This window comes from Scardinius erythrophthalmus (assembly GCF_964197995.2).
Source record: "Scardinius erythrophthalmus genome assembly, chromosome: 11".
Classification (NCBI taxonomy): Eukaryota; Metazoa; Chordata; class Actinopteri; order Cypriniformes; family Leuciscidae; genus Scardinius; species Scardinius erythrophthalmus.
In genome coordinates this window covers 15,648,798-15,666,690 of record NC_138231.1, presented here as the reverse complement: position 1 = coordinate 15,666,690, position 17,893 = coordinate 15,648,798, and the positions used below count along the sequence as shown (strand labels likewise).

The 17,893-nt window shown below is 37.6% G+C and overlaps 1 protein-coding gene across 1 annotated transcript in view; it reads left to right on the top strand.

Annotated features, from left to right (window-relative positions):
• Positions 1-17,893, top strand: part of lama4 (laminin, alpha 4) — a 251,052-nt gene that overhangs the window by 140,274 nt on the left and 92,885 nt on the right. Inside the window, exons 29-33 of the mRNA XM_081378769.1 lie at positions 867-1,004; positions 1,248-1,381; positions 1,598-1,756; positions 3,650-3,803; positions 3,885-4,069. Coding sequence (XP_081234895.1) covers positions 867-1,004; positions 1,248-1,381; positions 1,598-1,756; positions 3,650-3,803; positions 3,885-4,069 — 770 coding nt within the window. The remainder of the gene's footprint in view (positions 1-866; positions 1,005-1,247; positions 1,382-1,597; positions 1,757-3,649; positions 3,804-3,884; positions 4,070-17,893) is intronic.

Below are 17,893 nucleotides of genomic sequence, written 5' to 3'. Positions count from 1 at the left end.
TGTCCGGGAAGCAGACACACTCTGTCAGTTCAAAGCAAGATTAAAGACACATCTCTTTGACCTAGCATTCATATAATACATTATAGACTTCTATAATTCAATGTTAGGCTGCATAGATTAGCCTAGGTCAGCTGGAACCGGGAACACTTCCCATAAATCCTGATGTACTCGTTACATCATAAGAAGAATGGCATCTACGCTAATTTTAGTGTCTTTGTTTATCCCGAGGTTTTCCCGCAGCCTGCCGGATCCAGGCCGTATCCAGATCTGATGAAGGACCTTCGTCTGGACCCGATCCAGCGCAGTGCTGAAGTGCCAACTAGTCTCTCCCTATGGAGGATCCCTTTACCACTCTACAGATAAAGCGTTGTCGGGAAACTCAATTCGCGTACCTACCCCAAATTGATAAAATAAAATAAAATTCTGTATCAAAATTATAAGGAAACGCCAGTACTTTGTTTAGGCTTGGCTTGTAGGGAATTCCAAACCTGCGCACATATATTCAAACGCACATAACTATAGAACCAATTCTTAATGCGCATGTGACCGCCATCAGCGTTTCTCACAGGTTCGCGTTTAAAGTCTGTGTAGAGAGAATGGTGTCGTCTTAGCGGCCCCAAATTTAATAACAAATGATCGTTGCGACGGAAGCGAATCAATCAAAACTAACTTCAGCTGGAAAATAACTATATTAAAGAACCGCTATAAAGGCAAAACAATCTCTGTTACCTTAAATTATACGTTTGTCTCTGTAAAGCTGCTTTGAAACAATCTACATTGTTAAAAGCGCTGTATAAATGAAGATGACTTGACTTGACTTGATTTTTGAAAGAACTTTCTCAAATCTGGTTGTCTTCTACCTGCAGATGTCCCGTACGGCCTATTTCTCTGGAGAAGGATATCTGGGCTCTACAGCTAAAATCTCACCATTCCAGTCTTTTGAGGGAGGACTAAACTTCAGAACACTACAGTCTAATGGGCTCCTATTCTACCACAGAGATGGGGTATAGTCTTTTTAGTTACTGTGTTTTACCCAGTCAAGTCTTGTTCTGTCTCTAACCTATAATTGTTGGGGAAGCTAATCCTAAACCAAGAAACAAAAGAAAAAAGAGATCCAAGGCTTTATTGCAAGGCTTTTCCTTTATATCAGACTGTTCTCGCTATGGGAAGGAGGGGATTGGGTGTTTGATACAGAGGGCAGTTTTTCATGATGTCACAGATCAACCCAGTCTTTCTCTCTGTTCTAGTTGGATGAGTTTTCTCTCTCATTGGAGAATGGTGCAGTAGTGCTCCAGTCCAAAGGAACCAGAGTCAGATCACATAAGAAGAATTACAATGATGGACGGACTCATTTCTTAGTTGCCTCAGTGACCGATCAGAAGTGAGTTGGTGACTCAGTGTTTATTATATTACAAATGAAAATCTCATAAAATATCTTTACAATATTTTACCATGTTATATTCATTCATTTTATTAAGATTTTAATCTCTTTTACTTGCATGCTATATAATTTGAGTTAAAAAAAAAATGAGTTTGTGATAATGTGCAGAATACAGTGCCTTGTTACATCAACTATTTATCCATGCTCTCTTGGCAGGTATGAACTTATAATTGATGACAAAGACAAGCAGGAGAAGAAGAAGCCGTCTTCCACGCCTCAGTCAGATAACGTCCCAAAGACCTTCTACTATGGAGGCTCTCCTATGAGTTTCACACAGAATTTCACTGGGTGCATCAGTTATGCTTACATTAGCAGGTAACATATACAGCCTGTTTCAAACAAGACCAAAATAAACATGCTTTTTTCACTACTCAGCAAATTATTTGTGTTTTAAATGTACTGTACAGGGATGCTCTGAGAAATCTGATCTGGTGGTCCCCAACCCTATTCCCCAAGTCCTCCAACACTTAAATGTCTCCTTTTTCTGACACACTCACTAATGCTCTACTACTGATCTACTAATGCACCTATGACCTGAATCAGGTGTGTTTGATTCACGAGACATATAAAATATGAAAGTATAAGAAGCAACAGAAACACAGTTGAGAATCACTAACTGATCTAATCCCTTCCAGAGAGCAATGTCTGTGATTGTGTGATATTATTTTTTTCCACAAAGCTCCTCCTCATTATTATTATTATTATTATTTTTACCATCACTGAATACTATAGCTACATTTCTTTTTGAACTGTCTGATCCACCGTGATAGAATAAATCCAGATCTTTTTTCCCCCCAAGTTTGTTTTTTTAAGTATTGCTGCCTCATATTTGTAAAAATGTACAAATCTAAAATATTAAATTTGTAAATAATATTTACAAATACAAAATATAAAATTTTAATTTACAAATTTACAAAAATCAGTCATCATCCAAAGTAAAAAAAAATAAGACTCTTAAATCAATGAGAGTCTGCTTTAGTAGATATGCTTTAGACCCTCACCTTAATAAATTCCACTCTTATACATGTTAAAAACATTTTAATCATGACAACTCTCGGTTTCACTTTATTTTGATAAAGTCCCTTTAACACATTAGAGTGTTAGTAGAGTATTAGTAGAATGGTAGGGTTAGGGTTAGAATAAGTTGACATGTACTGTAGTTACATGTACTGTATTTGCAAAGTATTTGATGACACACTGTCATCAAATACATTCACTTGTAACAATTTATTTTGATGGTCCCTTTGGAACATTGTTGACAATAAGTAACGTTGCACCTATGTGTCAACTAACTCTCATTAGAGTATTAGTAGACTGTCTGCTTAATACCTGCTTAACTCTATTGTCAACAATGTTCCAAAGGGACCATCAAAATAAAGTGTTACCCAACTCTCTGAATAGTTTTAGCAAGTGAATGTATTTGATGACAGTGTGTAGATGTAGATACACAGACACGGTACTGTGAGCATGTAAGATATGCTGCTACTGCTGCATGAATAGACATACTGTACATAAATCCTGTAGCAGATCTAGGCAGGTGGAGCTGGGGAGGTGGAGGGGTTCAGAGGAACTCTGATAGAGAGCTGCAGGACTAGCCTCAAGTGAACACTGAACCAGACTATTTAAATATTGAGCAAGCAATCTCACTGGCTGCAGGATCAGCAGAGGCCAATCAGCTCGTGCCTTGTAGTAAATGATGTGATTATTAGCAGATTGCAGGTAAAGGATCTATCAGCCTGCACTGATCACATACTGTAAGTTGTATTTTCAATGTGTAATATCTTCAAAAATTCACACTCCAATCTCAATAATAACTACAGAAATCCCAATCTCACCCAAATCAGTGCATAAATCCTTCAATATTTTGCCATGTCATTTTCATTTATAGTTACTTTTTGTCAATTTTACTCATAAACATAATTGCTTGGAATTTTCTATATTTGCTCATATCAGTAATAACATACAATTTAAAATTAAACCTTTCCTAATATTGCTCAAGATTCACCACACACTTGTAATGCACACAAAGCAATACATAATGACATAATGACTGTTCCCAAACTTACATGGTATTATACAATCAACACTTTGTCTGTTCAGTGTTATCAGAAATGAGTGAGTATTGATGGTACAAAGTGGAATTGTGTTAAGTAGGACTCAACTTAAGACTGTGGTTATTTATGTAAGTGTGATGTGTGTGTGATGCAGGCAGGATAGAGATATAGAGCCAGAAGACTTCCAACGTTACAGTGAGAATGTGCAGGCGTCGCTACAGGACTGTCCGGTGGAAAGACCCCCCGCTGCTCTGCTCAACAAAGACAGCAGAGACTCCTCTAGACGAAGTCCAGGACACACCCGCAAGGTGCAACACACCAGCACACACAGATGCATGGATACCGTGTAAAAATACACAGTTATGCACCTAAATATATTGTTGTCTCAGGTTGGCAGGGATGAGTCCAGCCTGCCACACGGCTTGAAGAGCAATCCTTTGAATGTTCCAGAGACAGAAGCTGCTACCTGTTACCTGTCCTCCCACCCACGAGTGACCCGTCACGCCTATCGCTATGGCGGATCAGCCCACAGCCGACATGAGTACACAGGTGTTGCCAGTGTTATCAGAAATGAGTGAGTATTGATGGTACAAAGTGGAATTAACTTGACATATTATTACCAAAAATTTGTGTTACTGTGGTATTTTGTTGTGTTATACCATAGTGCAATGCTGTACTAGGTGAGCTACGAAGCGAGTTTACTAAGCGAGTGTAGGAAAAGGCATACATATGGAGCTGGTTATGTGATGCAGATGTCAAAATGTATTAATTACAAATCATGCACTATGGTAAAAGTGTTTTAAGGTCATAACATGGTATTGTGCATGGAAATGCATGAAAATTGGTCTATTAATCTATAATCTTTCCCTGTTATCTTAAATTGTGTGAAAAGGAATTACATTTGTGGGTATTTTACTGCCACTAGTGTTCATTTTAGCTAGAAGCTCCAGTAATTTCCGGTAAAGTTTTTAGATTTTTGCAAATATGTAGGTAGACATGTCTTTAAATGAGCCTATGTTGGGTATTCACTGCAAAAACCTGATTCTTATTCACTCACCACCCACCATCCTGCCAAATCAGTGGATATTGCACAGGGGTGTGCTTACATCTGTTCTGTACTGAATGTACCACTATAGTGTACAAAAATCTGAGATGTGTTTTTGGCACACACACAAAAAAAAAATTTTTATTGTTGGATATCCATAATATTACCTTATTTCTCCACTACAGTCAGCTTTGATAGTGATCGTGTCACTGGTGGATTTTGGAAGAGTATACTAGAACAATACAAATATTTATACCGTATCTATCTATATATTGCAGAAACAGTAAGAGTAATATGGTAGTATGCCATTCTTAAAGGTGCTGTAAGTGATGCGATGCGTTTTTTAGGCCAACATACAGCAAACAAACAAACCAATTTTTTTTGTCACATACAGCAAACATCTCCTTACTATCCGCTAGCTTCCTGTCCCCTGAACACACTGTAAAAAAACACGGTCTCTCTAGACACCACAGGCTCCACAAACGGCAACAAAAACAAACTGGGCTCACCGGCACCACGAAACATAATAAACAGAGTTCCAGCCAATAACCGACAAGAAGTATTGGAGGGTGGGGTTTGGGGGGTTAGTGCGCGTGCACGTGAAGGGGGTGTGTGGAGGAGAGAGAACAGAGAAGCATGAGGGAAGTTTGAATTATGGCCGACACGCGACCAAAGAGACGACGTTCCGATGAACAAATTGCAAAGAAGAGGGACAAGGATAAGGAACGCACGAAGTCCCGAATTTACATCGGAAAAACCTTTAAAAGGTGGCGAGAACTCCGCCAGCAGAAGGGCTTCCAATCCGACATAGTTGCTCTGTTTTTGCAGAACAGGTAAATCCATTTTTCTTTCTAAACTGACGTTCATGTTCGCCAAACCAATACAAGGATGTAATTAGCTAGATCTATGCAGTCAGCGTTAACTTTGGTGAATACAACATGTATGTTTTTTAGCAGCGATCAATCTCTATTGTAAATGATCAAGCAAATTCACAGTAGGGCGACAATTTGTGTGAATGATTGTTTTTATCCACTGTTTGTTATGAATTTGAATGTTCATTTATAGGCTATTGACAACTTTGACTAAATTTGTTTACGCCGCCGCCGTTGTTTATGCTCACTGGGAAACGCAAACGCCCAGCTAACACAAATACGTGACTGTTACGTAACTGCAACGTAATCTGGTGACCAAACTTTCGTCGTGGCGACGTAATTAGTTACGTCGTGGCAACCGGAAAAGTGAAATTCCCAGATACGTTGCTACAACGTAACTTTGTAACGTTGTCAGCAGGTAACGGCGACGTCGTGGCAACGTTGTGGATCGACAGTCGTGTGTTGGTAACCAGTTGGTCATTTTAGTTTTTAATAATATGGGCGGACATGCAGTGGTCTAATTTAACTTGTCCTCATTGGCCCAAAACTATTTTAGAGACTTTTTCAACGACATATGAACGATATACAGACTCAAAATTTGGTTAATTCAGTTCATTTACTATAGAACAAAGCACAAACAGCAAAAACAGTTTGCAAACAGGTTATACATTTAAATGAACAAGATTTTCCTCAAAAGCTTGAACATCAAACTACTCCTACACGTCTTCATTTTGGTGGCCCTAATAACAAAGCAAGAATAAGAAAAGAAAAATGCAAGAAAAAGGAACAGTTGAGTGTTTTCCCATTTAACATTTAAATACACAAAGCAATTAGCACTGAAAGATAGAATCTATATAAGACAGTTTTGTTTAAAAATCGCTTGTATATTTTTCTAAACATTGTCACAAAGTTATGTTGTGGCAAGTGCATTATTTCCTTTTAAAATAATTTGATAACTTAATGACATGTATCACTATATTCTATAAAACCTTAGTTTGAAATTATTTTTTTTGTACATTTAATAATACATATTTTGCTTTTCTTCTTCTGAAGTCATAATTACAATGTCCTTTTTTTTTTAACTAGGAAACTAGGCCTATTTATGATTATTCCTGAAGGCAGCATTAAACTCCTAAAATGTCAGGTGGTGGTGCAACTGTCCGAACAAATAAACAGATTAAGAAAACAATTTAAAATGGTGTCTTAATTATAACAAAATAAAAACTATTCCATCATTTTAGGTTTGAAGCCTTTCATTTAATTGTTTTTTATAAATATCAGTAGAAAACTTTTGTCCGCCATTTGTATATTCTCAAATGTTATTATGAATTTACAAGGTAATAACAGTAAACATGATAATGCATCATCCAGAGGAGCCTAACTGATCTCTTTTGCATAGTGAAAAAGTTTGTAGAGCTCTTTCAAATACTGATAAAAACTGCTAATTTCGAGTATGGGTAGGTTGGTGGTACACTTTCCATGTCAGGTGGTACAACTACAATACATAATATTTTTGCTGTACCACCTGACATAACTTAAATTAGTTTAAACACTTTAAAATATCATTTAACATCTGAAAATTGTTTAAACACATTGTCTTCAAGAGTGTTGATGTCATTAGAAGTCTTCCCAAGTGAGGCTGGAGCCTGGATCCGAACTGGAGCTGCTGTAATCTCTAGTAAAATATGCTGAGCATCCTGAGATAGAAACAGGGAGACAACAGGAGAAAGATTAGCATTGCTGCTGTTCATATTATTTACATGTGCACTTTTTACTATTTCATCACATATAGTGCAAGATTATGAGATGTGTTAATTGAATGCTTGGCTAAAGAGATGTGTCTTTAATCTAGATTTAAATTAGGATAGTGTTTCTGGGCCCCAAATATTATCAGAAAGGTTATTCTAGAGTTATTCCCTTACATTCTATTGAAATAATAGGAAATCATCTGATTTTAAAAAGAAAACATGGCCTCACGAGTCAGCATTTTAATATTTGAATACTATACATTCTTACAATGCAAACGTCCTAAACATTTCTGAGTATTATCAATGTTGAAAACAGTTGTGCTGATTAATCTTTTTGTGTAAACCAATGTAAAAGTTTAAACAATTTTCTTTTTTCTCTCTCCAGAATTCATTGTTAAATAGACCCAACATATACACTACTGTTCAAAAGTTTGGGTTCAATAGAGTAAAAATAAAAATAAAAATCATATTTTATTTAGCAAGGATGCATTAAATTGACCAGAAGAGAGAGTAAATATTTTTGTTTCAAATAAATGATGCTTTTTTTTTTTCTTTCATTCATCAAATAACCCTGAAAAACACAAAAATATGAAGCAGCACTGCTGTTTTCAACACTGATAATAATCTTAAATGTTTCATCTATGTTTTTAGTTTTACTTATTCACTTATTCATATTGCTCATACAGTTTCACTTAAGTTTGGATGTCAAAACTTTCTTAAAATAAATTAAACAAATAAATGTAAATGTAAATATGAGAATTTAAAATAACAGATGCATGGTGATGTACAGTAGGTGACAAAATATTGTGAGAAAATGGATATGAAGTTATTTAATGAGCTTCCTCACTTCACCTGTTTCCAACTTCTCTGGCAGCAGCTTTCTTCAGAAATATTGAAGTCGTGGAGCTTCCCTCTGTTGTAGAAGGATTATTTTGTTGATGCTGAAATCACAGAACTAGTTTTATCAATTTGTGTTTACCACTGAGCTAGTTTCAGCCTATTTTCACACTCCATGTAACGTTAAGTGACGTCATCGAGTACGTTTATGTTAAATACGTTTATGTTAAATAAATTAGCTCACTTCCAAACTAACTTATTTTTTACAAAACTATCAAAACCTCTCATCTACCCATAAGATGCGATTAAAATCCTAAACTTTCATATCAAAAGCTCAAGCTATGAAGTTAGCATAACGTTATCTCTTCTGAAAACGGTTGAGATGCTAACAGACTTTTTCCTAAGACACTAAACCATTTCTATAAAGCAAATATTCAACAGAAGCGTATCAATTACAAGTACGAGAAGTGTCAAGAACAGTTGTGTGTATTATTTGTGTGATTTTTAGAGACTAAACTCACCTGAAAGCAGTGAAAACAACAGCGAGAGACGGAGTTCTGCCGCTTTGTCAGTTGCAGTCATTGGGCTGGTCGGTGACGCGCCGTTTCCATGGCAACTCATCTCCGCCTCAGTGTTTGAGGGCGACTCGAAGGTTCACGCGCACGCCCATTAAAAAGTCAAAGCCACGCAACATTTACAAACATAAACATCTAAAATTATAACCTTACTTGAATAAAATGAACGTATTTCAAACGTACAGTACGGAATACTAAACAAACAATTGAAACAAATAAAATATTTCATAGAAATGCAGTCTGATAAGATGGTAATGAAATTACGGGCCCGTGACGTTGCAGTTCCGTTGCCAGTAAGTCATGAAATTACCAAGTTATTACGAATAGAGTACGTATCTGGAACGTAGTTGGTTATCTTATAACCTTAGGAGGACGTACTGACGACGTTGTGGGTTGGTAATATGATGGTAATGAAATTACGGTCTTGTTACGTTGCAGTTCCGTTGCCAGTAAGTCATGAAATTACCAAGATATTACGAATAGAGTACGTATCTGGAACGTAGTTGGTTATCTTATAACGTTAGGAGGACGTACTGACGACGTTGTGGTTTGGTAATATGATGGTAATGAAATTCCGAGCATACGACGTTGTAGTTACGTTGTCAGTTGGTAAGTCATGAAATGACCAAAAAGTACGAATAAATTACGTAACTGCGACGTCGTGTGTTAGCTGGGAACGTTATCATGCTATTATTGCATCCTTGTATGGGAGCTATTTATAACCTCAGGTGGCGAGACGATTTTAAGATAATGTTTATCTTTTTCTGCATTCTGTTCTGCAATATATAAAAGCATTTATCTAACTTGGCGACATTACTCATTGAATGAATTATCAGTAAAACTTAACTTTGTTTGTAGTGACTACCCAGCTAACAATTTAACGTTCTGGGAACGTTCTGGGAACGTTAGTTTTTGGTTCCCAGAACGTTCCCAAGAACGTTCCCTATTGGTTAGCCAGGAAAGTTTTCTTTACGTTAATAGAACGTTCCCTATAGGTTAGGGGAACGTTCCCGGAACGTTGCCGAAAGGTTCCCAGAACGTTCCCAAAAGGTTCCCGCAAGGTTCTCGTAACGTTCCCGCAAGGTTCTCGTAACGTTCCCGGAAGGTTAAGGGAACGTTCCCGGAACGTTGCCGAAAGGTTCCCAGAACGTTCCTGGAACGTTCTCCTAACGTCTACACATCCTGATATGCCTGTACACAAATTATAGGTCTACAAACATATTCTACATTGTTTATTGTTCAAACACTTAAGAATCCTATGAATATATTATTACAATAAATTGAATTTACAGAAACTATCATTAATAAGTAAATCAATCAGTTTGTATTAAATAAATAAATCAGCACACAATCCATGTTTTTGTTGATTCATTGTTTAATTATCAACCTAAAATAAGTCATTAAAAACAGCGTTAGCTAAATGTATTCAGGAACAGTAATTTACATTTAATATTTCAAACATGAAAATATTTCAATAAATAAAACTGCACAAACATTTTAATTAAAACTATCTTTTGCAAACTGTAGCCTATAACTTTGGCTAAAAAGTTGAAAAAGTATTTATTTATATACAATATACATGAATGTGCCAATCTTCACACCGCTCAAAACATTTAAACTCCCAACACCATCTGCAAATTTAACAAGAAAATAAAAAGACAACGTGTTACATGGACACACAATCCCATGCCAAAATTCAAGCCCTGTAATGGCATTAATATTCATCTGGAGCAAATGAAAAGAGTGAGGTGGGATTGTGTGTCACAAGCTGTAGGAGATATGAGAGCACGAGCGCTGCTGGTATCATGTATTTATTCAGATATTTCAGCATCAATGTGTATAGAAAAATGTATATATTTCAAAACACTACATTGCATTTATTTATATTGCACTATTTATTATTTCAGACTACAAATCAAAAAAGGAATGTTTTATATAGGGGTAAGGATACCCATTAAGCCTCTCTCTCTGAAGTCAAATAAAAAACAGAGAAAATAATATTTAAGTCTAGTGAACTCTGACCTGCGAATTCGCTCTACCTTTTATGTATAAGTCTCACCTCCAATGAAGAATTTGAAAACCTGTAACTGCTGTGTTGTTTATGAGAAAGAAAGTGAAAAAAAGTTTGAAACTGCTATCATTTTTTTTTTAATCTCTGTGACTTTACAACGACAAATTCCACTGTCACAGGTGCTCAGTTTTGCTATAATGAAACCCTCACAGAACATGGTAATAATCAGCCATCCATGCAAAAGCAAAGGTCGGTGTAGTTTACAGGTGCATCTGTCCAGGCCAACGTCTAATGCCTTGATGCCTTCCGCTGGAACCTGAAATAAAAAAAATAGTACAGTTCAAAATCTATCATACATACATCTCATCTGGTATCACAAATTATCATTCCAGGTTCACTTTAAGATATGCTCAATATTAGTGCTGCACGATATTGAAAAATTTTGAGTTTATTTAGAGATATCAGCCGTATGGTTTAGTGCATGCGCTAACGGCTCCAGGTTTGTATCTGGTAAATTACCCCACTAATAATTCCCAGAATGGTACCAAACTACTACAGTAGTACAAATAGGTTCTGTACTCATTAAACGAGGCATTGGAAAGTTTGTAAGTACATCAGGAGTTTATTTAAATAACACTTGCCTGACGGCGAATGCTACTGCTGATGTTGACGTCACTTTATGAGTACAGAACCTATTTGTACTACTCATTTTCCCCGACATAGAGCAGACCGGCACACAACAAAAACTGCTGTTCGGATGTTCCCTTTTCTGATATTTTAGCCTTCGTGACATTTTAATTAAAACAGAAGTAAGAATTTTAGTGTAATAAGCAAAAATTAACAGTAAACTCAGAGATCCCCTACCGCTGCAGATGTGTACGGAAATGAAAAGCGGAAATGCTTAGACCTCTTTCCAGTTCAACCGCTGGGCGCTCCGCATAACCCCTATTGGGGGGATATTGTAGAGGAGTGAACCTGCATAGAAAATTACAATAGATAACAAGCATAGATAAATACAATAGAAGAAAAACACAGTTGAAATAAGCAGTGCATTATGTTTTTCAGTTAAATCTAACTTATCAGGTACAGAAATTGATTTATCAAAATGTAAAATAAGTCTTCAGTGTAAATTTTTTTTTTATTTTTTTATTTATTTATTTATTTATTTATTTAGAAAAGGGACAATGTACATTAATTAACATTCATAAATGTAAATGTACCCAAATTAGCCCGAAGGCTAGTTTTCATTGGTAGTCCCTTTGCCAGATGTTATTAGGCTCTAAACTAGAAAAAAGTAAAAAGGTTAAACATTACAACAATACACTACAACAATCATAAATCTAGAACTTGTAAACACCTCTATAAAATACAATTAAGAGCATTATACAAAAAGACAATAATAAAAAAAAAATAAAATAACTATAAAATTAATGTATCTTTGCTAAAGCTACAAGTCATTTTCTCTTTTGATGTTTGATCACCATTGGCGACACAAACAGCTGCGGGTACGTTAGGCTGCTGTCCCTTTAAGACGAATGCGCAGAACTAATATAAATGACACGCATCCGTTTTCTTTCTGTTTAAAACACAAGACAAGAGGAAACTCGACATTTTGACTTCATTTTGCGTGCACGTGTCTGTAAAAAAAAAGTGAAAGAGAACTGAATCCGGCTAAACTCACCTTCTTCATCTACTGACTGTGGATGGCATCAAGGTCTTGACCTGAAGAATACAGGGCCAAACAATAGGGATTTTATCTCATCTGGTAACAAGAGCAAAGCCATAACTTTAAGAACTCTACTGATATATTTACCCCCTGATATTGCATTGGGGATATCAATTCAAACATTTTTAAAGGCTAAGAGTATGAGCCACAGCTGCCCAAGATATCAAGGGGTTGCAAATTAGTCATGGCTATAAACCTGTATGCATGGCATCTACTTTGTATTTTTTATAAAGCAATGTTCTATGCATTTGTCCCTGTCAAATAAACATTAAATAAATAAATCTGTGAAAAATAACTGCCTAAAGTTGTCGACCCCCTGAACCGCATTTAAAAGTACAAAGAATTTCAGTATTGATCAATAAAAAAAATACATAAATACCTTTGAGTTGGACAGTATGGTGTCATTGGCCAACATAATTCAAAACAGACCTAAAGAAATAAAATAAAATATAGTAATCATCAGGATATCATGTTATCATAATAGTTAAATGAATTATTATAACTATGACCATTATAATATTGTATTGGTCGCCTATTATTTAGCTGATTATTTAGCTTACAGGCTTCTCAAGGACAATCTCACTGAAAAAACTTGGGGTTAATGATTTTAAAATGTGAGACTTATTTCAAAAGCATAAATCTTACAGACCCCAAACCTTTGAACACTAGTGCACTGCATGTTTGAGGTGGTTTTGCTTACTAGTCATATGGTTCATAGAGATTTTCTTGGACAGGGAGTGCAGCAGGCCATCACAGCATGATGATCTAGGAACATAACATGCTGTTTGTCACAGAGCCAAAAATATTACATGTGATAGGTTTATTACAAGGAACCAAGCTAGAACAGAGGTGAAATGCATAAAAGATAAATATATACAAATCTTAAGATAATATATTGTGAAATAAATGCATATGGAATTATCATCATGATTAAACAATAACTCACCCCTTGTTGTAGAGTTTTATTTTTTCTCTCGCTATTCTGAAATCACATTTTAGCAATATTGGTAAGTGACGTCACTGATTAAGTTAACAATACAGTGCATTCTTTTAGGTTAGCCTAAATAAATGAGCTTACTTCCCATTGACAAATTACCAGCAAAACTATCAAAAACTGTTATCTACACTAAATATGTGTTTAAAAACCCAAACTTTCATAAATAAGACCTCAACTTAATGTAACTTAGGCCTAACGTTGTCTTTTGAAAACAGTTAGCTAGCGTAGATGCTAACGGACTATTTCAAAGACATAAAAACGATTTTTTTTAAATAAATATTTAACAGAAGCGTGTCAATTACACGTAAGAAATGTGTCAGGGGCGTTTGTGTGTATTATTTGTGAGATTTTGTTGTCTAAACTTACCTGAAAGCAGTGAAACCAACAGCGAGAGACGGGAGTTTTGTTGTTTGTCAGTTGTCGATGACGTTTCCATCTGCTCTCGCGCAGCGCACGTGCTCCAGTGTTTGATCACGCGCATGCGCATTAAAACACTTCAAAGTCACGCAGCATTTAAATAAACATATAGAATTAAAATATATACCATAATTTAAAAAATCATTAATAAAAAGTTATTGCGAATAGATCTGAACGTTGTTGTTTATCTTATAACCTTAGGGGACCGTACTGACGACGTTGTCAGTTGGTAATCTGCCTGTTAATAGTAAGTGATATTAAAATAATAACCTGCAGAGAACGTTCTCAGAACGTTCTCTTTAGGTTATAAAAATAAAACCTAAAACCTGCAAGGAAACGTTCTGGGAAGGTTCTCTTTAGGTTATAAAAATTAAACCTAAAGATAACCTACAGGGAACGTTCTGGGAAGGTTCTCTTTAGGTTATAAAAATTAAACCTAAAAATAACCTACAGGGAACGTTCTGGGAAGGTTCTCTTTAGGTTATAAAAATAAAACCTAAAAATAACCTGCAGGTAACGTTCTGGGAAGGTTCTCTTTAGGTTATAAAAATTAAACCTAAAAATAACCTGCAGGGAACGTTCTGGGAAGGTTCTCTTTAGGTTATTAAATAACAACCTGCAGGGAACGTTCCCAGAACGTTCTCTTTAGGTTATAAATTTAGACCTAAAAATAACCTACAGGGAACGTTCTGGGAACGTTCCCTTAATGTTATAAACATAGATCCTAAAAATAACCTACAGGGAACGTTCCCAGAACGTTCTTGTTTGGTTCCCAAAAAAATAACCAAATGGGAACCAAACGGGAACGTTAGGGGAACGTTCTGTGTTTGCTGGGTATTTGGACTTTCCTTTATGTCGGAAGGGAGGGGAGGAGGGAGGAGACGGGATGAGGAGGAGGGAGGGTCTAGCTAGCCTCCGTTTTGTTTGACAACAATTCGAATGTCAACAAGAAGTAACGTCTCCCGGAATCGCTTACAGCACCTTTAACATAGCTACTGAGTCTGCCAAAAAATGGTTTTAAGTCAGTTATTTATATATTTTGCTGTAGTGTGTCAGTAGCAAATATCAGTTTACATTTCCAAACATTCTTTTTGCCATTAATTGTAATAATCCAGTGAGATTTCTATATGCACAAGGAGTCTGACAACAGCCAGTATGATCTGATCTCACCATCATCGAGTCCGTCTGTGATTACATGAAGAAACAGAAAAAACTGAGACAGACTAAATCCAGAAAAACTGCAGGAACGTCTCCAAGATGCTTGAAGAAACCTTCCTGCTGTCATATTCAACGCCTTCTTCCTCGTCTGTGTCTGCACTACACTTCCCAGAACCCTCCATCATCATCATCCTCATCACCTGTGTTCACTCATCATCATCTCCTTCACCTGTTGTCTTGTCATTATCTTCTGTGAACATGAACATGCCTAAGACTTTTACACAGTACTGAATGTATCAACTATAGTTACATTATATAGTGACGTGAAAGAAAGAATTTGGGGATATAGCCCCATAAATCAAGGGCTCCTTACTATACAAATTCAGGGGCGCAACTACCCAGTGTCAGAGTGGTATGCAGCAACAATTTTGGCAAATATTTATTTATTTATTTAAATAAATAACTGTGCCATGTAGCTTAATGAGTGAGGAACGGGTGATAGTTAACAGAAATAAGTACAAAATTGTCATTTATTAATAAAATTGAACTATACTTCACTGTGATGAATCCACTGCTGAGTGGACCTCTGTCCCTGTAGGGGGGTTCGGGGGCATGCACCGACCCCCCCCGTTAATTTTTTTTGTGCTTTTTAATGTTGAATTCATCAATCTGGTGCACGTTGAGAGTTCAAAATGAAAAGCTCCAACCCATATTCAGTGTGCATTGTGCAAATTAAACAAAGAAAAATTCAAACCTTTTTTAGTAACAGTGTCTACATTACACTACTACATAATAATAGTTATAATATTAATCCCATGATAGTAATAGCCATATATTGTAAAACAAATGCGCTGAAAAATAAAGGAAACTTTCATAATTAGTTTTGTACTAATTTCTATACTTCACATTAAAGATGTGATTGGGCCGGCCCAGTGTCAATCAAGAAAAGAACCAATCTACGCTGATCTACGTGTTTAATGAAAAATGTAAAAAAAAAAAAACTACCTTTTTTTTTTTTTGACCAATGCATTGCAACGGCACTAACCCAGCAAAACTGTTAAGCAAAACAAAACAAAACGAATGGGCCGCCGATGTACGAGTTTTATGGGCCGTTAAGACAAAGACAAAAATAAATAAAAAAAATAGCCTATTAGATGTAGGCTATCGGCCCAAAAAGCACGTCGGCCCACCGGGAATCTCCTAGCCTACATGCGTGGACGTCACACCTGTTTCCTTTGACCATGCACTTATTTAGCTGCTGGCGCATCAATTGACATGCCATCTCCTTTTCCCTCTTTCTTTTTCTATTTTTAGTCCCGACAGCTTTTTTGCTTTCTCCATCTTTTTCGACTCGTACCTGCTCGCTCAGCGCTCATGGCGTCCCCGCCTGCGCGCGATATCTCCCCCTCTTTATGTAAAAATGTTAAGATGGAATCTTATGAATATCCTCTAGCCTGTTAGTCCTCTAAAAAGTTATATAAACATTGAGGAAATGCAGAAATTATTTAGAAACGCACAACAGCAGCTACGTATAGATTTAAAAAAAAAATTACCATCGCTTTGGCGCCCCCCTTGTGCTGCGCCCCTATGCGTTGCATATCGCATACCGTACTCGGTTACCTAATGTAACCTTGGTTCTCTCTAGAAGAGGGAACGAGTATTGCGTCAGTTGCTTACGCATCGGGAAAGTCTTCTTTCTTCGAGATCTGAAGCCAGAAATTATCCTTAATTTTGTATTCATTGTCAACGCAGTGCGGCAGCAGGCAGACCATGGCAGTCTGTATGAGCGTGCTCATTGGCTGCTCAGCGGCAACTGCTTAAGCCTACCAGTGAGCCCTGAGTGACGTCACATCCAATGAGGGCGCTTCGCACCCTCCACACCCCTCTAACCGTCAAGATGGGTGTGGCCAGTGTGTATATAAGCAGGGCTCACAGGCTGAAATTCTGGTTTTCGTAGTCTGAAGCGCAAAAGCTCGTGGCGCGTCACGGCAGGTTACGCAATACTCGTTCCCTCTTCTAGAGAGAACCGAGGTTACATTAGGTAACCGAGTACGTTCTCTTACGAGAGGTTCTCTCATATTGCGTAAGTTGCTTACGCATCGGAAACCCCTTGTCAACGCCGTGCGCGCCAAGCATCCAGCACATGAATCCCAGGGAGACCGGGGAAAACATAACGCTGAAAACAGGTGGCCGGTCGGAGAAACGGGCCAACACATGTACAAAGCACTTCATTCGTAGATAGATAGAGCGGCATAGCCGGTCTATACATATCAATGTAAATAGTGCGGCCGGCAGCGCGGGCCCACACAGTACATAAGCACATATTAGGGAAAGAAATAGAGTGGTTTCACAGTCTATTTGTGGGGAGAATAATCCCAGCGCGACAGAGTGTAGGGCAGGCGGCCAGCGGCGCGGGCCAGCACCAGTACACAAGCGCGTAACAGGGAATAAAGGAACAGAGCGGCACAGCCGGTCTGAGCACAAAATACTCCTTCCCTTTGTCCCATACCAGAAATATCACCAGTATGTGAACGCAGTCTGCGCATAATTATACTGATAATAGTTTAGCCTGCAAGGCAGGAACTTCCAGGTTATAAAACCTCACGAATGTCGATGGGGAGGCCCAGCCCGCTGCCATACAAATATCGTGAATAGAAATTCCGCTGGACCAGGCCCACGAAGAGGCCATGCCTCTAGTGGAGTGGGCTCTGATACCCAAAGGGCACTGCAGGTGTTTGGAGGCGTAAGCTGCTGCAATCGCGTCCACTATCCACCTGGACAGGCTCTGTTTCGAGGCGGCGAGACCCTTGGTGCGTCCGCCAAAAGAAACGAAGAGCTGCTCGGAATGCCTGAAAGCGGCGGAGCGCGTGATGTAAACTCTCAGTGCCCTAACAGGGCTTAGGAGGTTATCACTGTCCCCGTTATCGGATGCTGGCAGAGCCGAAAGGGAGATGATTTGTGCCCTAAAGGGGGTTCCAATCGTTTTGGGGATGTAACCGTATCTCGGTCTGA